This window comes from Monodon monoceros, unplaced genomic scaffold (genome assembly GCF_005190385.1).
Source record: "Monodon monoceros isolate NGI ecotype Baffin Bay Population unplaced genomic scaffold, NGI_Narwhal_1 Super_Scaffold_12, whole genome shotgun sequence".
In the NCBI taxonomy this organism is placed as follows: Eukaryota; Metazoa; Chordata; class Mammalia; order Artiodactyla; family Monodontidae; genus Monodon; species Monodon monoceros.
In genome coordinates this window covers 158,742,093-158,765,376 of record NW_021703768.1, presented here as the reverse complement: position 1 = coordinate 158,765,376, position 23,284 = coordinate 158,742,093, and the positions used below count along the sequence as shown (strand labels likewise).

The 23,284-nt window shown below is 61.8% G+C and overlaps 1 protein-coding gene across 4 annotated transcripts; it reads left to right on the top strand.

Annotated features, from left to right (window-relative positions):
* Positions 1-2,831: 2,831 nt before the first annotated feature.
* ZBTB7A (zinc finger and BTB domain containing 7A) lies at positions 2,832-23,284 on the top strand. Of its 4 annotated transcripts, XM_029215876.1 has the most exons (4): positions 2,832-2,879; positions 3,182-3,354; positions 12,996-14,272; positions 18,185-23,284. In XM_029215876.1, exons 3-4 carry the CDS (start codon positions 13,011-13,013, stop codon positions 18,684-18,686), a joined length of 1,764 nt encoding a protein of 587 aa, XP_029071709.1. In that variant the 5' UTR covers positions 2,832-2,879; positions 3,182-3,354; positions 12,996-13,010; the 3' UTR covers positions 18,687-23,284. The 4 variants fall into 4 exon arrangements, with proteins under 4 accessions (XP_029071709.1, XP_029071708.1, XP_029071711.1 ...); XM_029215875.1 differs by lacking the exon at positions 2,832-2,879 and having other exon boundaries at positions 3,080-3,354; XM_029215878.1 differs by lacking the exons at positions 2,832-2,879; positions 3,182-3,354 and adding an exon at positions 4,443-4,601.

Below are 23,284 nucleotides of genomic sequence, written 5' to 3'. Positions count from 1 at the left end.
GAAGCTCTCTCACTCTGCTCCCAGAAGCAACACCTGTTTATGGTGACAAGAATTATCAGTTCAAAATATTATACAGCTTTGCAGCCTAGCCCATATAACTCGAATTCAAGTCACCCCACTGGCATGCTGTGTGACTTTGGCAAACTTCTTACCCCCTCTGGGTCTCAGTGTCTTCATCACGTACATCAGGGATGATAACCCCTGCTCCACAGATAGACTAAAATAACACACAAAGGTGGAACTCAGAAAATGAGAGCTGGTGTTACTACTCACCCTAGAACAAATCTGTTCTGAGGCAAGTTTCAAGTATTTATCAACTTTTGTATTGTTTTATGGCTATGATGGACTTGGTTCTGATACATTCCAAGAACCCTTTAGCCAAGCACATTGGCGGGGGTGGGGTCTGCCAATGAGGTAAAAAAAATGCCTTGAGTGTGTGCGTGAATTTTTCACCTTTGGAGATGTGGGTTTCAACTCTACACTGGCCAGGAACAGGGTGGGGGGAAGGGTATGGCTCAAATAATAACAATAATGACAGCAATAACAGCATGGTCACATCTATCCTGTGTTGAGGACTTCCCACCAGCAGGCACTGTTCTGTTTAAGTATGTTACATGTACCATCTTGTTTCTCCTTTGTCACAACCCTAGGAAGTCTTTACCATCATTCTTTTTTAATTTTTTAATTAAAACATTTTTTTTAACTTTTATTTTTTGGCCACGCTGTGGCATGTGGGGATCTTAGTTGCAGGACCAGGGATGGAACCCATGCCCCCTGCAGTGGAAGTGCAGTGTCTTAACTACTGGACCGTCAGGGAAGTCCCTCTACCATTATTCTTTACAGAGGACTCTGAGGGTCAGAGAGGTTAAGTAAGCTGCCCAAGGTCACACAGCAACTCAATCTTTTATACTTTATTAGGTTTTCAAATAGTATCTACTTGGGTATCTTTTTTTGGGGAGGGGAAGGGGTGGGACTGAGGAGTGGGGGTCAGGACAAAGCTTTGCTCCCTTCCCTCTCTTTGCACTGCAGGGACAGGAGTGGGCACAGGGTAGGGGTACGCCATCACAGCATTTATTTTCTGAAGGACCTGCCCACAGCCCTTCCGGCAGGGTCCAGAGCCAGGTGAAGCTGGCTTCAACATCCTTGGCCACTGTCCCTCTCTGGGTCTCAATTTCCTCAAATGTAAGATGGAAATCATATGATCCCTGTTTTTTCCCAGGGCCTGATAAGGATTAGATTCAACGCCAATCCTACATACGAGTTCCCTGCCCCTTCTGAGTCAGGTTATTAACTGCAGAGAAGGGTGCCAGATATCTGAGGCTGGGTGGTACAGAGGGGACCCTGAGTCACCCCTGCTCTGGCTGAGTGGGTGGAGCTTGGGCGGGATGGCAAAAGAGACCATTGAGGACTAAGGCTTGAGGTTCAGGTATCTACAGAGACCAAGCACTGCCCTGGGACCTGCACGTTGGAAGGAAGAGGACTTATATCCCAGGCAGGGTCGTTAGAACAAAGTCCCTGGGCTCCGCCCTCACGCTAGACGCATGCGGCCCCTCCCTCAGTCCCTTTCCACCTACCCCGGGGCTGGTTTCAGGCTGCAAGTCCTGGGGCTGTCGCTTCCCTTCTGGGGGCCTCCCGGGTTTCCCCTTGAAGCCCAATTATTATTACAAAAGCCAATTCAACCCATTTGGGCGTTTAAAGGCACTTTCAATACGTGTGTGAAGAGGCAGTAAAGTGCAGGAGGTTGGGGTTGGGGGGAGGAAAGCTTTGAAGTCGGAGAAGGACAAACGGGGTGCATTTCACCCACGGCAGTGGAAGTTTCCTGCCTGTAAGGTAATGGTGGTAAAAATGATAATAACAATAAATAATGATCATGATAATGGCATTAGATGTTAGAATGAAGGTAAACAGGACCCCGGACAGAGCCAGCCACCAGAGAAGCGTTCAGTAAACGACAGCTACGAAGCAGGTGCCAGCCCTCTCCGACCAAGGGAATAAGGAAGGGGAAACTGAGGCTCAGAGCTCCCCAGGCGGCTGATCGCACCAGCCAGCCCTCTCTGGACGCCTACTGTGTGCAACGGGCAGCCGGCCGGGCCGGGTCAGGCTGTTCTCACCCCTCGTCCCCTCCTCCCCCTCCCCCGTCCCCCGCCGGACCTCTCCCACGACCGGGGAGGAAGTGGGAGAAATGGACAGGGAAAAAAAGTTGGGCTGAGCCAACGCCTCCCCCCTCCCCACCTCCGCCCCTCCCGAGCCACGCAGACCCTTGCGGGAGAGGACCGCAGAACCCAGGCGTCCGGGGCCGGGACCCCATCCCGCCCAGTGGCCCGCAGATGGGTGGGGGAACTTGGAAAGCCGGGAAAACAACAGCCCAGCCCGCCCCTCGCCAACCCCTTCCCCCGCTACGCCCCTGGCGCAGCGGGCGGAGGCGACTCCTTTATATAATCTCGGGCGGGCAGGTTGGCTGTTTCATTGAGGGACCCGGGAGCCCAGCGGACCCAAGCAGTCAGCTGAAAGCCTGCCCCCGGGTCCCTTCCGCGGCTGGGCAAACTGAGGCCCGGGGAGGGCCGGCGCCAGGCCCGAGGCCCCCACCCCCTCGCGCCCCCCCCTACCCCCAGCAGCCCGGGCAGCCGCGACCCACGCCCGCGTCTCTCCTCGCAGTGCGCACAGCCCTCCCCGCCCCCGCTGCCATCCTGCCACGCCCCAGGCGTCGGGGGCAAAGCCCGCGCCCCCCCGCACCCGCCTCTGCGCAGAGGCTGGGGGCCTGTTTATCTGGAGGCCCCCACCCCCTCCACCCCGGGGGGCCCGCTCCCCCCGCGCCCCGGGGAGCTCTGGGGCCAGATAAGCTGGCAGGCTGGCACGGCGCCGCGCAGCGGGGCGGAGAGGTCAGAGGAGGGGGGGGGGCGCGCCGGGGGCGGGCTGGACCCCCCCACCAACTTGACAAAACCTAATAACAGCCCGGTCTCCCCGGCGCAGCGGGCGAAGCCCCACGGGAGGGCAGAGACGTGGCAAGAGGGGACCTGCCGAGCCTGTTCTGGCCTCTGAGGCCGGGGTGGGGGGGGGCGGGCTGGGCGTGGGGGGGCCGGCGGCTGCGGCACCTTTAAGACAAGGGAGGACCCCTCTTGCCCTCGGAGAAACCAGGAAGGGAGTCGCGAGCATCATACGGGGCTTTGGCTGTACTGTACAGTTACTGTAGGGGCAGTGACGCCGCCGCCGAAGCGAGGGAGCGACGAGGGGAGAGCCAGCGAGGGGAGAGCGAGACGCGGACCCCAGAGGCGAGCGGCCGAGGAGCCCAGTCCCAACTCCGGGCCCCGGCCCCGCGCGCCCCGGCCCGGCCCGGCCCCGGCCCGGCCCCGCGAGGTAAGTCAGCGCCCGGCGTAGCCCCCAGCGCGGGGTGCAGGGCGGGGACGGGCCGGGGGCGCTGCGCCCACCCCTGCCCTCTCGGGAAGGGGCGATCCCGGGAGCCGGGGACGTCCCGCAAGTTTCAGAGGAGGGGGTGGTTGGCAGCTGCCCGGAGGCGGGAGGCGCCCTGGATCCCGAGGGCGGGGAGGGGGCGCCGCCCGGGAGTGGGTATTGGGGGCGAAGTGCATGGGCTTGTGCGCCAGCCCCCCCCTCCGTGCATGGTTTTTCGGGGCTCCCAGGCGCGCGGGGAGAGGGGGAGGGGAAGCGGGGCTGCATTGAGGGTGGGGGGAGCCGGCGTGGGGAGATAGGGGGGCGCGTCGCGTGCTAAGTTTGCAGCTGGGTACTGGGGGCGCTCTCGCCCCCCGGGGGCCTATTCGGTGCTGCGTGCATACGTTGGAGTTGGCCAGGATTGAGCTCCATGGGGGAGGGGGGGGGGGGGGCCGGAAAAAACGGGGGGGGGGGCTTTGCAAAGGAGGGGGAAGGGGTGGGGTGTCCGGGTGGGCGGGCGCGGCCGCTCGGGCCTCTGGGTATCGTAGTTCCCCCACGCTTGCGGCTGGCAGGTGGCAGGCGAATAGGACTACAAGTCCCAGGGTGCCCTGCGCTGGCGGTCCGCCGCGGCCCGCGGGTAGGGGCGGTGCGGAGGAGGGGCGGTGAGCGGCGGGCTGGAGAGCCAATGGGCGCGGGCCGATCGCGCGGCGCGGCTCGAGGGCGGGCCCTGCCGGCCAGAGGGCGGGGCCTGGAGCCGGGCTCCCCTTGCCGGGGGCCGGTGGCGGTCCCCGGCTTCCGGCTGCGCGGCCCGCGGGCCGGCCCCCTCCCCGCCCCGGGGCCCCTCCCCGCCTGGTTGTGTAACCGTCCCCAGCTCCCCTCCCCTCAGCCCCCCGCCCCGGGGGGGGGGGTCACCCACCCGGCGCTCCCCGGGGAGGGCGGCGGCCCGGGCGGCCGCGCGGCGCAGGCGAGCCCGGGGATGCGCGGCCTAGTGCAGGCTGGGCCCGAGCGTGGGGGAGGCGGGCGGGCGGACCCAGATCCGGGGTAATTTGCATCGCCCTCCCCCCAGCCCGGGTGGGGATTGGCCGCCGGCGGCGGGGGGTGGCGCGGGGCCAGGCTCACTGCCGCCTCCCGGCCCCTCGGAGGGAGCTAGCCCAGCCGCAGCCGCCGCCACCGCCGCCGCCGGGGCCGGGCCCCCTCGCCGCTGCCCCGGGAAGGAGGTAGGAGCCCCCCGCGCGGGCGGCGCGGTGGGGGCCCGCGGGCCGGGGCGGGGGCCGCGCACTGCGGCCGGGGCGGGGGAGGGGGCCGCTTCCTGCCCCCGCCCGGGCCTGACTCAGCCCTGGGCGGGGGGACCGGCCTGGCCCCTCGCCCTGTCCGCGCGGCCGTCCGGCCCCGGCCCCGGGGTAGGGAGCAGAGAGCACCCCTCTCCCCCGCCCGCGCCCCCAAAGCGCGTGACCCCGTCTCCTCTGGCCCGGACACCCCTCCTTCCCCTTGACGCCACCACCACGTGCGAACCCTGAGCCCGGGCAGAAGAGGGGGTGAACTGGTGGGATCCGGCCCCCTCCCTCGCTCTGCCTCCCTCCCCGGCCTAGGAACCGGCCCCCTCCCCCAGCCCGGGCCTGGGAACCAGGCAGGGACCTGAGCTGGGGCCGGTGCACCCCCCGGGGCCCAGGCCTTTGCGGGTCCTGGGAGGCACTGTCCGCGCTGGCTGGCTGGCGGCGAGGGAGTCCGGTGGACCGCAGCAAGAGACTGCTGTCCAACCAGGCCCGGGTACCCACTAAATGTTTGGGGAATGTAGCCAGCAGTTGGCGGGGTGGCAGGGGGAGATAGGCAACTCCTCTCTCCCCCTAGCCAGGCGGCGGAAGTGAGAGAGGTGTTGGTGCCCCTCCACCGGGTGTGCCCACCTGGCTCAACCCATGGGTGGCGGGGTTGCTTGGCTTCCCCCACCCCCCCACCCTGCCAGCTGCCTCCCGGACCAGGGCCGGAGCAGGCCCGGCCGGAGAGGGCGTCCAGGATTCCATGTCAGCCCCCCACCCCCACCCCAACAGGGCCAGGGCGTAACCCTGAGTGTGCCGCTCCCACACTGGGGGGCCCTCCCCAGGACCAGCCGATCACTTCCTACTCGCAGAGCTGGTCTTGGGAGAGGTCCGGGGAGTCCAGGCTAGGCCCTGCTGCTGCCCAGGCCCCGGAGGCTCCAGGTAGGGGGGCATTCTCCCCCGAGGGCCACCCCGGGTGGGGCCTGGCACTTATCGGTTGGGCTCGGGGCTCTGTTTACCGCCAGCCATCGCTGTGGAGACGGGAGCCTAGGGGAGAAGGGGGGGCAGGAGCCAGTGGCTGGAAGAGCGAAGCCCTGGGATCCGCATGCCTAATGAAGGAAAGAGGAGCCAACGGGGACACTGAAATTTTAATTCGTGGGTCACTTTGGGGGGGTATTTATTATTCAGTTCTGATTGGCTGACTGGCTGCGTGGTGGCCAGTCAGCACCCTGGCCCGGGCGGGGAGCCACGCAACTCTCAGCAGAGGCCCTCGGCAGCGGGTGGCTGCGGGGAGCCCATGCACCCTTTTCTCTGTGTGAGAGACTGAGGCCCGGCAGTGCTCAGCCTTCGTCCAGTGGGGAAGGTTCTCGAGGCAATAGCTATACCTCGTGCTGGCGTTTTTCCTTCCCTTCTTTTCCTTGGAAGCCTCTGACCCATAAGCTGGTTGGGCTGGTGGAGGTCCCTGATGCCGTGCGAGGAAACTGAGACCAGGAGGGGAGGCCAGACGCTAGCGTGGGGCCTCAGGGGCTTAGAGCAAGGCTCAGAGTGGTGCCCTGTGGGGCAGGGAAGACTGAGGCCCTGGGGGAAGCAGAGAGCAGCCCCAAGGTCACCCAGCCAGAGCTGGGTCTGACCCTTGTGGTCCTGCCTCCTAGTTTAGGACGCGTCCAAAGTCCTTTGTGTGTCACAGCCGAGGGGCGCCGGCCCACCTGTCTTCCAGAGGTCCTGGAGGTTGACAGCAGGCACCTGTCTGCCAAATGGAGCCTTTGCCCCAAGAGGACAGTGAGGCTCAGAGAGGGGCAGCAAGGTGTCCAAGGTCACACAGCAGGGGCCTTAGCCTCCCTGCCTCCCAGCCTTCTGAGGCAGGCCCTTCCCACCCCATCTGAGCTGCAGCCCCGCCCCTTGGCACCTTGGCCCCTGGAGACTGGCAGGGCTCTGTGTTTTTACAACCCATTATTTCCGAGGAGACCCAGATCACCTCCCAGAGCCAAGAGTCAGGGCCAGCCCCTCTGAAGCAGAGCTGGCCCGAGGAGGGGGTCCACAGGGGTTTCAAATGCTGGCCCACTTGCTCTGTGACCTTGGACAAGCCCCATGGCCTTTTGGAGCCTGAGCATCCTTCTCTGTAAAATGAGGTGGTTGTGGGTTCCCCCCAGGTACTGCCTGCAGATCCACTTGTGTTCCCTTTCCTTGCCTCCCTCATGGAGGAAGCACCTGGGTCAGCTCAGGACACAGCAGGGATTCTGCTGGAGGGTGTGTGTGTGTGTGTGTGTGTGTGTGTGTGTGTGTGTGTCTGAGACACCCCCCCACCTGATAGACCATAAACCACCCTGCAACAGCCCTGGGCAGTGGAGACCAGAGGAACAGGCTTGGGTGGGGGCCACCGTGGTCCAATCTCAGCCCAGCCCTCCGCTCCACCTGAGGTCCACCTAGGGAGGTCACCTCCCTTCTGCCAACCTCAGTTTTGCCATCGATACAATGGGGAGATTACCTTTAGGCCAAAAGTGAGGATTTACTCAGTGATTCCCCAGGAATGTTTGTTGAGTGACTGCTGTGTGGTGTCAGGGCCTGGGGGAGCCCCTCCTGCATCTCTTTTCTGATGCCCTGAGTTCACAGGTGTCAGCTGGACTCCAGCCCTGCCCCAGGCTCCCTGTGTGACCTCAGGCAAACCTCTCCCTTTTCTGGGCTATCACAGGGCAGCTCTGAGGGGGCGTGAGAATAAGCTGTCCTCCCCCCACCGAGGCCCCCAGGGTGGGGGGAGTTAGTCCCCTGCTGGTACCTGGGGGCAGTGTGTGTGGTGGGAGAGGAGGGTGGAGCCCTGGGAGGACTAGTTAGTTTGGCCAGATGGAGCCAGACAGAGGACCCGTGTTCAAATCCAGCTCTGCTGTGTGACCCTGGGCAAGTTGCCTCAGTTTCCTGGCCTGTGAAGTGGGGCAGTGGTTACAGACCCTTCCTCCCAGAGCTATGAGGATTGCTGCTGAGGTGATCCAGACCAGGCCCCCGTCAAGCCCCGTTGAGGAACAGCCCCTGCCCTCGCGGCCTGAGTCCCGAGTCTTTGGAGCACCAAAGCGTGGAAGGCGCCCTGTGGAGAATCTGGCCAAAGCACCAGCCCCTCCATCTGTCCCCCCAGCAGGCTGTGGACGGCCACTTGGTGGAAGTGTCCTCACCCACGCCTTTCTGGTTTGACTGGAAAACAAGGCTCGGTCCCACCTCCCATCAGGATGTGTTTGATAGGAGGGAACTGGCTGAATTTGTAGGCATAGGACACTGGGGCCCCAGTGGGCCAAGCACCCCTTTGGGGTTTCCAGGCCGAGCAGTCCACCTGCGCAGGCTGTGGGTGGGGTTGGGGGTGGTACAGGCACCTCCAGGTGACAAGCTGGCCTCAGGGGAGGGAGGGAGCAGTCTGGATGGAAGTCACCCAGGCCTCTCCTGGGCATCTTGGATAAGCAGGTGCAGCCTGAGTTGAGGGCAGTGTAGACACGGATGGGATTCTGTGAAGCCTGGCTTTGGTTACTCCCGGTGACAGGAAGCTTATTCCTTCCACTTCCACTGAAAATGGCTCTTTCTTCACAGGGCTTCCTCTTGAAAGCTGGTCTTGGTGTCGGGGCTGTACTTCCTGGCCCACGACAGCACTCAGAGCGTGGGAACAGGGTGGGCCTCAGCCCCACCCATGAGTTGGGGCTCAGATGGGATCCCCATGACCTCCTAGTCCCCACCCCCACCAGCCTCCACACACACACTTCCCACTGGGCCTGCAACCTTCCTGCCTCTGGCCCTTTAAGGCCCCGGGCAGGAAGCCCCTCCCCATTTAGGGCAATAAATGGACACATAAAATGGCCGAGGGCCTGTCTGCTGGTGTCTGGCCTGGAGGGAGGCCTGCGAGGACAGGCGGGCAGGGGGCAGGCTGACAGCTGGCAGCCAGCAGTCACCCGGAGCCGTTGGTGCCCCCCACCTCCTGATCAGGACGTTGCATTCCTGTCCCATTAAACCCCGGCCTCGGTACTGGGCCAGGCGGGGATTGGCACCAGGTCGGGGCGGGGTAACCCGTCAGGACCAACCTTGCAACACAGGCTGCCAGGCTGGGAGGGGGCGGGGGCGGCTGGGCACTGGCCTGGCAGCCGCACCTGGGCGCCAGACTTACTGTGTGACCTTGGGGCGGCCGCCCACCCTCTCTGGGCCTGGTTTCCCCCACACACACACATGATGGCTCAGCTTCCTCCTGGGGCTCACCACACACTTCCTTGGTACACAGTAGTTGGGGAGGGGGCTGGATTCCTGGAATGACGTTCAGAGGTGAAGTTCAAAGCCCCCAATCCACAAGGCAGGGGGTAAACAGCCTCATTGGGCCTTTGGGGATTGTCTCTGGCACACAGTAGGTCCTAGGCCAAAGTTTGCTAAGAGGATGAGAGTGGAACCCTTTGCCACTGTCACAACCCCCAAGGAAAATGAGGCACAGAGAGGTGCTTTTCTTGGCCCAGGTTCACCCAGCTTGGAAATGGAGGAGCCAGGATATGGACGCGGGCTGCTGTGGCAGGTAGTAGGTGTTAGAGGTCCCTTATATAGTTTCCTTTCATTCTCTCCCTGAGTTGTAGGGAGGGAGGCCTTAACCCCCTGTTGAGCTGCCCACATCCCTGGACACTCCTCCAGGAAGGCGTCAGGTGGCAATTACCTACCTATCCACTGCTGGCCACCCCCTGAGGAGTGTGGGGGGGAGGAAGAGGCCCGGCCCCAACCCTCACCTTGCACCTGACCTTGGGGACTCTCTAGCCTCCTTCCCCTGCCCCTCTCCCAGGTGCCCACCGCTGAGCCTTTGTCCCTGCTGTTTCCCATGCTTGGGACACCTTTCCCACAATCCTAGGGTCCTTCCTGGATGACACCTGCTGTTCCTGGGACCAAGTCAGGATGCTCCTGACCTCTCCCTGCATCCCCAGTAGTTGAGAGGTGTCAGCTCAGGCCGGCTCAAGTCAGAGCATCTGAGTCCCAGCCTGGCTGCCGGTCTGTTGTGTGACCTTGCCCTGGCCTTATCACCTCCCTGAGCCTCTCCTCATCTCTAAAGCCCAGGGTCCAGTTAGTTCTTGAAGGTTCCAGGGCACAGAGGAGGCCCCCTGGGAGGGCAAAAAGCAGGCCCGGGTCCTTGCTGCCTGCTGCAGCAAGTGACCCTAGGTTAGATTGGAGGTGGGACTGGCACGGTCCCCTGGTACTGGGTGTGCCTGCCAGCCAGGTGGGCGGGGCTGGGTGTGGGCTCTCCAGCACATAGCTCTTTGGTCTTTGGTTCCTCCTGTCGTTTGCTGCGCCCCTACCGTGCACTGCCCAGGGGAGGCCGGGGGCGGGGGGTGGAGGGTGGCTTGGGAGCAGCCCAGAGGGAGGAGGGCGCCCCACCTCCAGCCCAGGAAGAGCCTGCTGAGACCTGCCCCTCGGCCGGCCGCCGAGTCAGCATCGAACGGACCCGGAAATCCCATGGGGGCGAGTGTCGGGGTGGAGCTGTGATGAAACTCGGGGCCCTGGGTGGGTGTGGGCCTGGGCTCAGGGGACCCTGGTCGTTGAGGGGGTGAGGCTTCCTGGAGGAGAGAATTTTCGTTGGCTCATCATCACCGAGGAAACCGCCACGTGTTGGGGCACCTACTAGGTGTCAGGTGCCAGCAGGGCCTCTTAGAGCCAGGAAGGGAGCCACAGGGCTCTCCTGGTGAGACGGTGCTGTGGCGCACAGTGGGTGCTCAGTAATAGGTGCTTTTTGCTGCCTGGACCCCACGTGACTTCCTTCTCCCACCTGGCAGGGTCTTCCTCTGCTTTCTTAGAGGGAGGGCCCTGAGAGGCCCCGGGTAGGGGGAGGGCAGTGGCCCCGGGTGTGGCAGGCAGGTGGCATATGTTCCTGGAGAGAGGGCTGGGTCAGTTTAGTTTCCAGGGCCAGGGAAGGGGCTGTGGCTGGCTGGGAGGTGTCGGGGAGGGAGGGTTGGGGGACCCCCAGCCTCTCGCCTCTGTCAGCTCCTGGATCAGCCTTGCTGGGTACCCTTGGCCTGGATTCTAGCTGTCTCTGGGCCTTGGTGTTCTCATCTGTAAATGGGGGTCATGCTACTTCCCTGGGGCTTTCCTTGGCTGGTATTGCCCCAGGCCCTGCCCTTTGGGGGAGAGTCTCAGATGATTATGTGCAGAAAATAGAGGCCCCAGCTGGGAAAGGACAGGGGCGCGGACCCTCAGACCCAGCCCAGACCCAAGGGCTGCCCCACACAACAAGCTCTTAGCATGTGGCCCGGCTCCTCCAGCTGGTGGAGATCCAGGCCCAGGGCTGGGTACATTGCCCCAGGCCAGGTTCAAGGCCGGAGCTTGCTCCTTCCCAGCCGGGTGGCTTCACGCTTGAAGTAAGGATGTGCCAGCGCCTGGCCCGGTGGGCTTGGTGCCGGTGGGAAGGCGGGGGTGGAGGGGCCGTGGCGAGGGGTGAGTCACCTGGACCAATTCAGGTCTCGACCTAGAGGCCCCAGGAGGACCCCTGAGGGGACACTGGCAAGCAGGGCCAGGGTGGCCATCTTGGCACGTTAGTGGCCAGGATCAGAGGAGGGGCGAGGAGGGGCCAAGGCCGGTCTGATCCGGAGTCCCATCTGCCCACTCGCTCCCTGGGGCCCGGGGCCAGACGGCAGATGGTGGCAGGGGGTGGAAGCCGCCACAGGGGGCTCTGCCGAGGCTTCCCGTGGCCGAGCCTGGGGGGGGGGTCGCGCCCCCATCCCCTTCCTCCTGCTCCCAGCAGCCACATTTGAGCCTGCCCCGCCACCCACCGCGGGCTGGCGGAACAGAGGCGGGAGCTAAGCAGCTGGTGCGGTCGGCGGGAAAGAGGGCGGGCGGCGGAGAGAGGCGTCCCGGGAAGTGTACTGGCCGCCTGCACGCCACACAAAGGCTTCTGTGTCGGCCCCAAGGCCTGGACCCCATTCGCAGGGCGGCCCTGGCCTTAGGACTGACCAGACCAAGCCCAGCTCCCTTGCCGGGCCAGCCGCCTGTATCCCACCGGAGGCACAGTGGGAGGGATCTGTGTTAGAGCTGAGCTGGGTCACCCAGCTGGGGGTCCTGGGGTCTTTAGGAGGCTGAGGAAGGCCCGGTTCAGGCCCTCTCCCCAGAGACATGCAGAGGCTCTGGCCTGAAAGCAGGCTGGCTGGGCCTGGAGGAATGTGGGTTTTGTTGGGTGGCTTGGGGCAGCCGGGGGCTCCCCGGAGAGGGTGGAGGGGTGGGGACAGAGCCAGAGGGTTGCACAAGCGCCCAAGTGGGTGGATGAGTCACAGCCCAGGGGAAGGCGGAAAATAGGAGGCAGGGGAGAGGGGAGGGACAGAGTCCCCTCCATGGCCCTGCTTTTCCAAAGGCTTCTGCCCATTTGACAGATGGGGAGACTGAGGCCCGGAGAGTGGCAGGGCCTTGTCCCGGGCTGAACAGTGCAAACAGGGTGGCCAAAAGGAGAGGGGCTGGCCAGGCAGGAGGTGGGCAGGAGGCCCCCTGGTCCCCCACTTCTCCTTGACAGGGTCAGCTTGAGTGGGCAGGGAGGAGCATCAGGCAGTGGCCTGGTTTCCCCCAGTTACTCACTGCGAGGGTTGAGCCACATCCTAGGGGTTCCACAGGGCAGGAAGGGGTCTGTCCTGCAGAGTCACCGCCCCACCCCACCAGGGTACGCCCACGGCCCTGATGACCCTGGCCAGGTCCCTGGGTCTTGGCCTTACCCCTTCCTGACTCAGAGCCCCCCAAGAGAACTGGGCCCGACCAGGAGGCAGGAGAGAAGGTTAGGGAGGCCGAGGGGCTAGGCAGGGATGGACGGCCATGCTGGTTGGATATTGGCTCTTGGGTCAGTTGCCCTGGGTTTGAGTTGAGGTGCAGCCATGGGGCCCTGGGACTCCCTGAGCCTGAGCCTCGTTTTCTCACCTCTGCGGTGGAGACGGTGCTGCCTCTGGGACTGCTGGGCGCTCAGCCAGGGCAGCACACGGTGGGTGCCTTATGTCACCGCTATGGCCTCCTAGAGAGGGCATGGGCAGAATCCCATGCTCAGATTCATTAGGAAACAACTTGTGTTGGGCATTTATTGAGCACCTTCTGTGTGCTCCCACGCCACTTCAAATTGTCCTTTGGACAGGCACTCCCCTCTCTCGTAAAGCGGGGAGGGGGGCCGGCGTTCATCTCTGAAGCACCCAGTTGGGTTTCGCCAACGTCCTCTCACTTTGATGATGCAGAACCAGCCATGGACCATCCTGATGCAGAGCTGGGGAAACCGAGGCTGGGGGGGGGGGGGGGGGGGCGGGGAGGTGGGGGCACTGCTTTCTGAGGGCCTCGCAGCCCGGCCAGTTGGCCCGGCCCTCCCTGTCCCTCACGACCGCCCCTTCCTCCCCGGCGCTGCAGGTCTCGGCGCGGAAGATGGCCGGCGGCGTGGACGGCCCCATCGGGATCCCGTTCCCTGACCACAGCAGCGACATTCTGAGCGGACTCAACGAGCAGCGGACGCAGGGCCTGCTGTGCGACGTGGTGATCCTGGTGGAGGGCCGTGAGTTCCCCACGCACCGCTCGGTGCTGGCTGCCTGCAGCCAGTACTTCAAGAAGCTGTTCACGTCGGGTGCCGTGGTGGACCAGCAGAACGTGTACGAGATCGACTTCGTCAGCGCCGAGGCGCTCACGGCCCTCATGGATTTCGCCTACACGGCCACGCTCACCGTCAGCACAGCCAACGTGGGCGACATCCTCAGCGCCGCCCGCCTGCTCGAGATCCCCGCCGTGAGCCACGTCTGCGCCGACCTCCTCGACCGGCAGATCCTGGCGGCCGATGCGGGTGCCGATGCCGGCCAGCTGGACCTCGTAGATCAAATTGATCAGCGAAACCTCCTTCGCGCCAAGGAGTACCTCGAGTTCTTCCAGAGCAACCCCATGAACAGCCTGCCCGCCGCCGCCGCCGCCGCCTCATTCCCATGGTCTGCCTTTGGCGCATCCGACGATGACCTGGACGCCACCAAGGAGGCCGTGGCCGCTGCCGTGGCCGCCGTGGCTGCCGGCGACTGCAATGGCTTGGACTTCTATGGGCCCGGCCCCCCAGCCGAGCGGCCCCCGGCCGGGGACGGGGATGAGGGAGATAGCAACCCAGGTCTGTGGCCGGAGCGGGATGACGACGCCCCCGCCGGGGGCCTCTTCCCACCCCCCGTGGCCCAGCCGTCCACCGCCACACAGAACGGCCACTACGGCCGGGGCGGGGAGGAGGAGGCAGCCTCGCTGTCAGAGGCGGCCCCGGAGCCGGGCGACTCTCCGGGCTTCCTGTCAGGCACGGCCGAGGGCGAGGACGGGGACGGGGCTGACACGGACGGGCTGGCGGCCAGCACGCTGCTGCAGCAGATGATGTCGTCGGTGGGCCGGGCGGGAGCGGCGACGGCGGGGGACAGCGACGAGGAGTCACGGGCGGAGGACAAGGGCGTCGTGGACTACTACCTGAAGTACTTCAGCAGCGCCCACGACGGCGACGTCTACCCGGCCTGGTCGCAGAAGGTGGAGAAGAAGATCCGGGCTAAGGCCTTCCAGAAGTGCCCCATCTGCGAGAAGGTCATCCAGGGCGCCGGCAAGCTGCCGCGGCACATCCGGACCCACACGGGCGAGAAGCCCTACGAGTGTAACATCTGCAAGGTCCGATTCACCAGGTGAGCCGGCGCCACCGCGGCGGGGGGCGTGGGGGAGGGGGGGTGCTTCCTGGGGGCCCTTTGCCCCAAAAGCAGCTACACGGGGACCCCCTGCCCCGCCTGCGCGAGCACACTCACACCCTGCCTCTGCGTGCGAAAACAACACCGCGCCCTGCCCTGCAAGGGTGCCTTGTCCATCGGGGCACCCCCGACCCCCATGCGCCTGTCGAGAGAGCCTGGGTGGGCGGTGCTGTGCAGGCCCTAAACAAGGTGACCACAAGAACATAAAGCGTGCCAGGCGGTGCCGACCTGCGTGAGGCTGGAAGGAAGGGCCCAAGGAGTTGCTTTTCTTCCTTTTCCCTGGGTGGTTCTTCTCATCCCGACTGGAGCATTTGGGCCTTGAGAGAGGGTGACAGCCCCACTGGGAGCAGGGAGTTCTGGTCGTTAGGTAACTTTGAAGTCTTGCGTGAGCCCGGGGGACTTGCTTCATTCAGCCAACATTTATGGAGTGCCTGCTGGGTGCCAGGCCCTGTTCTAAAAGTGGAGGGACAAGCCAAAATCCCCGTGGGGGCGACGGAGCATGTGCGAGATAAAACCGCAGAGCTGATAACGCTAGTTGTTGGAAAGTGCCAGGGAGGAAAAGAGCAGAGAACAGGGTCGGGGTGTGGCTGTAGGTGCTGCCTTAAACAGGGAGGCTTCCCCGAGGACTGAGAGCTGAAGGAGGAGAAGGAGGGAGCCGTGGGGAGCGGGAAAGGGAGATGCAGAGGGAAGAGCCAGTGCAAAGGCCCTGAGGCCAGTTCAGCTTAGGGACTCGCCACAGCCAGTGGAGGGAAAAGGGCACGGGAGCCGTTGGGCTTGGTCCCTGGACAGGAGGAGTTTGAGGCCAGGCTGGGGGGATTTTGCGATCTGGTCTTAAGAGTACAGAGGTGGCAGGCTGGGCCTTGTGGGCCAGCCCAGTGGGAGCGGGGGGCTGGTGTGTGGGGGCCTAGCCAGGCTGGGTGACTCAGCATCACCCCCTACCCTCACCAGCCCCGGGGTTCCCCAAGCCACACCCACCCAGGCCGAAGAAAGAGGCCATTGTCCCAGCTTCCCGGCCCTGCCCTGTGGGGACAGGATCTGGGAGCTGACCCCCGGACCAGCACCTGGGCCCCCTCCCCAGCAAGCCAGGAGAGGAGGGTGTGGCTGGGACTCCAGGGCCCAGGAGTGCCAGGCAGGGGTAAAGGGCACTGGCCGGGAGGCAGGCAGCCTGGTGGGTGGCCTGGCTCCCCCCCTTTGGTGAGATTGGGGTGCCGCTGGTCTTAGGGGCCTCCCTCTTGCTCCAGATGTGGAGATGGTGGACTGGGCTGGCTGTGGGTCCTGCCCTCAGGGGTCTTAGAGCCTGGGAGGAGCAGCCTGGTAGAGGCCCAGCAAGCCAGAGCCTGGAGAGATGACACCTTCCCCCACGCCCCCACCCTCAGCCAGGCTCAGTTTCACCTTCTGGCCTGGAGCTCTCTTGGCCACCCCACCCTCAACCCAGGGCTGATCCTGTTTGCCGTTCTAGGAAACTGAGGCATAGAGAGGGCCACCAGGCCAGGCCTCTTCCTCCCAGGTGCCCACCTGGCTCCTCTCTGCCCCCCAGGGCCCCAGCCCCCACCCCTCCCTCCAGGCTGGGGAGCCCAGGGGCCCCTCTGAGTCACACTAGAGGGTTGAGTAAGCAGGGCCTGTGGCGGCCGGGGCTATAATTACCCAGGCCGGGGCTTGAAGTGATGAAACTGGGGCTTCCTCCACCCCCACCCCACATTGGGACAGCCCCCAACCCTCTGTGCAACTCAGGGCAAGTCACTTCCCCTCTCTGAGCCTCCAAGCCTCAGCTAGGGACATCTCTGTACAGTGCTAGAACAATCCGAGTCCCTCCTGTTCCCTCCGTGACCTGGCCCCAGGGTCTGAGCGGGACAACTGGGAGACCATGTTAGCCGGCTCCTAGGAGGCGGGGTAGGGGGTGGCGGGAAGCGCCTGGCCATTGCCATCCTCTTTCTGGTAACAGCTCAAGTTAATCCAGGGAGTGATGAGTTTGTTGTGGCCCAGGTTCTGCTGGCTCACGTGGGGGTGTAACGAGGCCAGAGAACAGGCAGGGGGTCTGGTTGCAAAGGGCCAGGTCTTGATCCTCAGAACAGTAAGAAGCCATAGAAGTTAGGCCAAGCAGGGACACCAGCTCTGTGGGAGGTGCCAGAGGGAGGGACTTGGGACTGAAAGAGCCTGGGGGGAGGAGGGTGCAGGCCTTTGTCTCGGGGTTGGGAAAGATTTCCTGGAGGAGGAGGGGCATTTCCGGTGGGGCTTTGAAGGATGAGTAGGAGTTTATTAGTCCTGGCACTGAAGAAGCTCTCAGTCTGGTGGGCATCAGAAGGGAGAGACCCTGAGTGACTCAGTGGAGCATAAGAGTCTGCAGCAAGGAGCAGGTCAGATTCTACCCAGAGCTCTGGAGACCCAGGTCCCTGCCCCTGCCTTGTGGATTCCAGGCAGGAATCCACCCCCATCACTATGGACCAGCATAGTACAATAGAAATATCATGTGAGCCACCTCCGTGACTCTAAATTTTCTGGCAGCCACATTTTTAACAAGTGAAAGAAACAGGTGAAAGTAATTTTAATCATATTTTTACATAGTCCATTAGTTCTATTTCAATATGTGATCAATAAGCAAAATTATAAATGAGATATTGTACAGTACATTGAGCAAATGAAGTCTTCAGAATCTGGGGTGCCTTTTGCACTTCTTACGCATCTCACCTTGGACCAGCCACATTTCAAGGGCTCAAGGGGACAGAGCAACACCTGGGCCATAGTCTCCCCAGAGCTGATATGGTGACCAGCTTTGTGGGCCAAAGGCCCCAGGCTGAGCCAGGTCCACACAGTTCCCTGTGGGTGAGATGGGCATGGAGGGGCCCTGAATCACACCCAGTCCCTGTTTTCAGGGCTCACAGTCCAGTCAGGGAGACAGATGAGAAACAAAGGCGGTGGCATGAGGGACCGGGGTTGAGGGAGTCTGGGAGGGCCTCTCTGAGGAGATCACGTTTGGGCTGAAATTCAACTGTGAAGATCTGGGAGGGAAAAAAGTGCTCCAGGTAGCCAGAACAGCATGTTTAAAGGCCCTGAGGTAGGCTCCTTGTTATCAGCGTGTTGGGGTGACAGCCAGGAAGCCAGTGTGGCCAGAGCAGAGTGAGGCAGAGGTGAGGGGAGATCTGGCAGGAACTGGGGGTAGGGGGTGGGGTCCCTGGGGTGGGGACTTGGTTACTACTGTGACCAGCTGCCCTGGATTTTCAGTGACTGAGGGGTTTCCCAGGACACAGAACTTTCAGTGCTAAAGCCAGGACAGCTTAACCCTCTCTGTTACCAAATACTCCGGCATTCCTCCTTGTTCCTTGTAGCATTTTCAGCACCTGGAACGGGGTCTGCTATGCAGCAGGTGCTCAGTAAATGCCTGTAGTGTGAAGCCATGCACCTGCCACTGGGCAGAGCCCCAGGTGGGAGGGAGGCCTGTTATCTTCCTCCTCCTATGCATAAGAAAAGGGTTTCAGTGGGACTTCCCTGGTGGTCCAGTGGTTAAGACTCTGCGCTTCCACTGCAGGGGGCGTGGATTTGATTCCCTGGTTGGGGAACTAAGATCCCGCAGTGCGGCCAAAAAAAAAACTGGGTTTCAGAGAGGTTCAGCCATTTCCCCGTGGCCACACAGCAAGCGGGGTCCAAGGCCCTTTTCACACCTTCGTGGGTTCCTTGGTGCTGTTCTCAGAATGGGGACCCGCACCCCCTTTCCCCGCAAAACGGGGGCGCCACCTGCCGCAGCCCACCTTTCCGCAAGGGTCCCGGTTTCCCCGCGCCGAGGCTGGCGGGGACAGGGGGCTTCCATCCTGGGCATGGGCCCGGCCGGGCGCCAGCTGACCCTCGGCCCGTCCACAGGCAGGACAAGCTCAAGGTGCACATGAGGAAGCACACGGGCGAGAAGCCGTACCTGTGCCAGCAGTGCGGGGCGGCGTTCGCGCACAACTACGACCTGAAGAACCACATGCGCGTCCACACTGGCCTGCGCCCCTACCAGTGCGACAGCTGCTGCAAGACGTTCGTGCGCTCCGACCACCTGCACAGACACCTCAAGAAGGACGGCTGCAACGGCGTGCCCTCACGCCGCGGCCGCAAGCCCCGGGTGCGGGGTGGCGGGCTTGGGGGGCCCGACCCCGCCCCCGCCCCGGGGGCCCCTGTGCCGCCCGGCGCCCCTGCCCCGCCCGGCTCGCCGGACGCGCGGCGCAATGGCCAGGAGAAGCACTTTAAGGACGAGGACGAGGATGAGGACGAGGCCAGCCCCGACGGCCTGGGCAGGTTGAATGTAGCGGGCGCCGCTGGGGGAGGCGACGGGGGCGCCGGGGCCACCGCCGATGGCAGCTTCGCGGCCGGACTCGCTTGAAAACCAAAAAAAGAAAACAGAAACCCGAGAAAGAGAGAGAGAGAGAGCAAATCACCCACCACCCCCAAAAAACACAAAAAAAGAAATCTATCTATATACAGATATCTATATCTATATATATATATATATACAGATATATATATATGAAGCGTCACAGAATCTAGGGTAGTGCTTTTCTCAGATTTTTCTCCTTCATGATGTTCTCTCCCTCCACGGGGACCCTCGCCCCCCCCCCAGCCCCGCTTGCCCCCCACCCCGTCGATGGCTTTCGGGGCTCAGCTTGGGGTTTTTGTGGGATACGAGGGTTCTGAGCTCCCCGGGCGCCCCGCGGTTCGGGGTCTGGGGTCCCATCGGAGGCCCGATCAGGGCCCCAGGTCCCGGCAGGGGTGAGGGTGGTCACGGGGGCGTGGGCCGGGGATGGCAGGGGAGGGGGGGCTTTTCTTTTCCTCACCCTGCCCCGCCCCCGCTGATTTCTAGAGTCTTTTGAGATAAGACCTTAAAAATGATTTGTGTCCGCTGTGAGCGGACGTTAAAACAGCCCCATCCGCACCCCCACCCTCCTTCCTCAGGGCACTTCCGAAGTGGGGGTCTCCCCCTCCGTCTCCCCGCCTGCCTCCCCGCCTCCCGTCCCTGCCTGTGGTCCCCCGGATCTCCTGGCCACCGCGACACAAATCTATTTATTTCCAGGCGTGGAGAAAGGGGAGAAGACGGGGAAGGGGGGGGAGGGCACCAGGGTGACTCCCCAAGGGCCCCCGCCGCCTTCCTTCACGGCACTTACAACCCGGCGGGACCTGCGGGCCGCCACTCAGGGCGCCCCTGCCACCCCCGTCTTGGTCCCCCGACCCAGGCCCACCCCAGACCCCATGAGACGTTTGGAGATTCGAAACTTTTTGTCTTCACCCTCTCCCCTTCCCCTAGCCCTGTCCCGATTTTTAAAAGCACTTTTTAGATTTTTTTTTCCTCTTTTCCTCCTTAAAAACAAAATTTATATATAGATATATATATATATAAAATATACTTTTCCTCAGAGGAGCAGGCGACTGTGGGGTGAGAGAGCCAAGAGCAGAGGGAACGCAGGGTCTCACGGTGGCAGGGATGTGGGGAGCGAGAGTGTCCAGAAGTTCCAATGTCACAAAAGCAATAAAAACAAGATTTTACAAAAATGAAAGGAAAAAAAAAAAAAACAACAAGACAACCAACCACAAATAGAAGTCTTGGCACTTTGTAACAGAACGGGTACTACACTTTATCTTAATTCTTAATTTAAAAACATGTTTACAAGTTGCAACCAACTTCTATGAAAAGTCAAAAAGACAAAAAAAAAAATAAGAGCGAGAGAGAGAGCGAGAGAGAGAGAGCGAGAGAGAGCAAACAGAAATTCCTAAAAGTCGATTTATTTTTGTACAAAATAATAAAAAAAGAAACCCACCACAGACGTAGAATCCACTTCTGTTCCCTGAGGTGAGAAGGGGGTCAGGAAGTCACGGGTGAGGGCGAAGCCTTCTGAGGTATTTGTGCTTTACCATGGGGGCTCGCCTTGCAGGCAGGACTGCGGGGTTTTTGTGTTTCTGCCGTGTCCCCCTCCCCCGCCCAGCACCTCCCCGCCCCATTCTGTCCCTTTTTGGGTTCTGATTTGGAGACGTCTCCTCACCTGCTAGCCATACAGTGGCCACCCGTGTCCGCGGGGACCCTCCTTACCGACTCCCCAGCTCAGGGATGGGCCCGAGAGAGGGCTGGCCTTCCAACCAGCCGGAGCAATCCCGTCTCCCTGCCCTTGTCCCCCGACCCTTGCTGTCCCCCCACCCTCCAACATGGCCGCCCTTCCTTGTGGCCACCGAGGAGCTGCCATCTTGGATACACCATCCCCACCGAGGTGGGTGACAGGGGGCCTCACCTCCAGGGCCTTACTCCACCCCCCACTGCACCCCTCTTTTTACTCAAAGGCACTGACTGTAACCTGGGGGCTGGCACCCGCCTCCCCCCAGCCTCTGGCTCCCCAAAGGCCCGGCATTGACCGAGCCACAGGCCACGGACTGGGGCCAGGGCTGGGGAGGCCGTGTCGCCAGAGGCCGGGGCACCCTCCTCACCCCCACCCATCCCCCGTCGCATATGCAACCCTAGCGTGGGGCCCTGTAAATAGACGCTCTGTTGAGCGGAGACCCTTCCTCGTCAAAAGCCGGAGGTGCGGGGGGTGTCCCCGCTCCCCGCCTCTAGCTGCTGGCCCGTCACCCCGTGCCCCTTGGTTCTGTGACAGACCCCATCTCTTTCTTGTTTTTAAAGGGAAGCTTTTAAAGAAGGCAACTTTCATCATTGTTTCTACAGGACAGTTTTTTGTTTCCTCCTGCTCCCCCCACCCCTGAGCCCGTCAGCCCCCCAGATGTCTCAGGACCCCCCCTCCTGAGGGGGGTGGCAGGGGAGCCCAGGGCCGGGTGGCCCCGCCCACACCCCAGCATCGTGGGGCGAGCTCTCTCAGAGAACCACCCGTGCAAGCTGAACAGGGAGCTCGAGTGCCCAGGCTAGGGACCTGCACCCCTACCCCACCCCAGCTCCCAGAGCGGTTCCCTGAAGGGACAGCCCTCTCCCCCACTACCCACACACCCCCTCGCAATAAAACCAACTGAAAAATCACAGCTGTCGTCCTGGCCGGGTGGGGGGAGACCAGGCTTGGGGGATTAAGGCCTCTGGGACTACAGCGGGGGCAAGGGCTGAACCCCCGCCGAGCACACTTTAACACAAACCTCCTCGGGAATTGCACTAAACCCCTACCCCTAGCTCTGCGCTCAGCTTCCGCCAGCCTTGCCCACCCACTCCGCCTTAACCCCTCTCCTGCTGCCCACCAGCCCATCCCCGGGGGCCGTAGCATCTGCATGGGCCCAGAGCCGGGACCCCCGCCCTCCCAGCCCAGGCCCTGCCCCCCAACTCCGCGCAATCACATACTGTATATAGACGTGGATCAATTTTATTTTTATTCTTTAAATTAAGGTCGTGATAAAGTGTTGCCAAAGATACTGCTGAATTCTCGCGTTTCAGGAAACAAACAAACAAAAAAAAAATTTTGAGGGGGAACGTGCTGACTGGTCAGAAAGGACAGAGCAAAAAGTTTTTTTGTTTGGTTGTTTGGGTTTTTTTTTTTGGTTTTTTTTTTTGGGGTGTTTTTTTTTTTTTTTTAACTGCCTGGTACAAAAAAAAAAAAGAAAAAAAGAAAAACAGCGAAATTGTTATTTCCATCATCTTGGTGAAGCTGCGTGAATGTGTGTGTGCGCTTGTGTATGAGTGAGGTCCAGGCGGGGGGAACTCCAGGAGGGGGCTCCGGCAGGGGTGTGGGGGAGGGCGTCCTGGGACGACGGCGGTGGGCCAGCAGGATGGTGGGGGCCGGAGCCCTCACCTGGAGAGGTCGCCAGCCTGCAGGACCCGGGAGAGAGAGATTAGCACCCTTGCTGCTGCCCCCTGGCTAGCCCCCCACCTTGATCCCCACCCCGCCTTTTGAGATTAGGAGAAAAAAAAAAAAGGCAAAAAAATACAAACCTTAAAAACCAGTGAATGTAAAGTGCCGGACCAGGCCCAGCCTGACAAGAGTATGAGTCTGGACCTGTGCCCAGCTGGGCTCCCCTGGGCCATACCAAAGTCTGCCCCCCGTGGGCGGCTCGCCCAGGAGACCCCTCATGGCTATCCTGTCTTGTCACCCTGTTTGTACGTGGCTGTCCCTTTGCTTCCTTCCAAGGGGGAGGGGGTCTTAGGTAGGGGGGAGGGGTCCCCCAGCCCCTTCAAGAGTGTTCTGGGGAGTCTTTGCACTACTGAGACCCATTGTCCCTGGAGGGAACGGCCTCGTGGCATGTGATGGGACAGAAGAGGCAGGGGCTCCTCCAGGACCAAGGCAGTCCAGGCAGCCAGGATTGTAGGCGGCAAGAAATGAGAGAGTGAAAGGAAAAGCAGGAGAAAAAAAGTAAAAATCAATAAAAAAAAAAGCAAAAATCCTATTTTTTGAGAAAGAAAGATATTTATATTTGCAGTTTTATTTTAAAAAAGTTATTTAAGCTGAGGAAGCAGCCTTCCTGGAGTGGGGATGTTGGCTGGCGCAGGACGGGTCAGGGCCTGGGGCTCGGGCACCCCAGGAGCCATAACCTCAGAGTAAGACTAGCTCGCACTAAATATATAGATTTACACGGGGGGTGGGGGGGCAGGGCAGGAGATGGAGGGAGCTGGGGAGACCTCCATCCCCTGGCTGGGGCTGCCTGAAAGCTGTGGCCAGGGGTCCCAACGCCCAGGGTCCCCCCTGCCCCACCCGGGCCCAGACATGAGGTGCCTTGGACTTTGGGGGGCCAGGCCTGGTGGAGGGGGGCAGGGGTGGCGCCCACCGGGGGCACAGAGCACAGAGCAGACATTCCATAGACTGTATTTGAGAGTCTTTATAAAGTGTGGGAGATTTAAAAAAAAAAATTGATAAAAATGCACTTTTGGGGGGTGGGGAGGGAGAAGCTTTAAAAGTAATAAAAGAAACAAAAAAACAAAAACAAAAAGACAAAAGATGATGAAAAACCAGACAAAAAAAAATCATTTTTCTTGTACATAAAAAAACCACTAAACGCAGCCTGTTACGA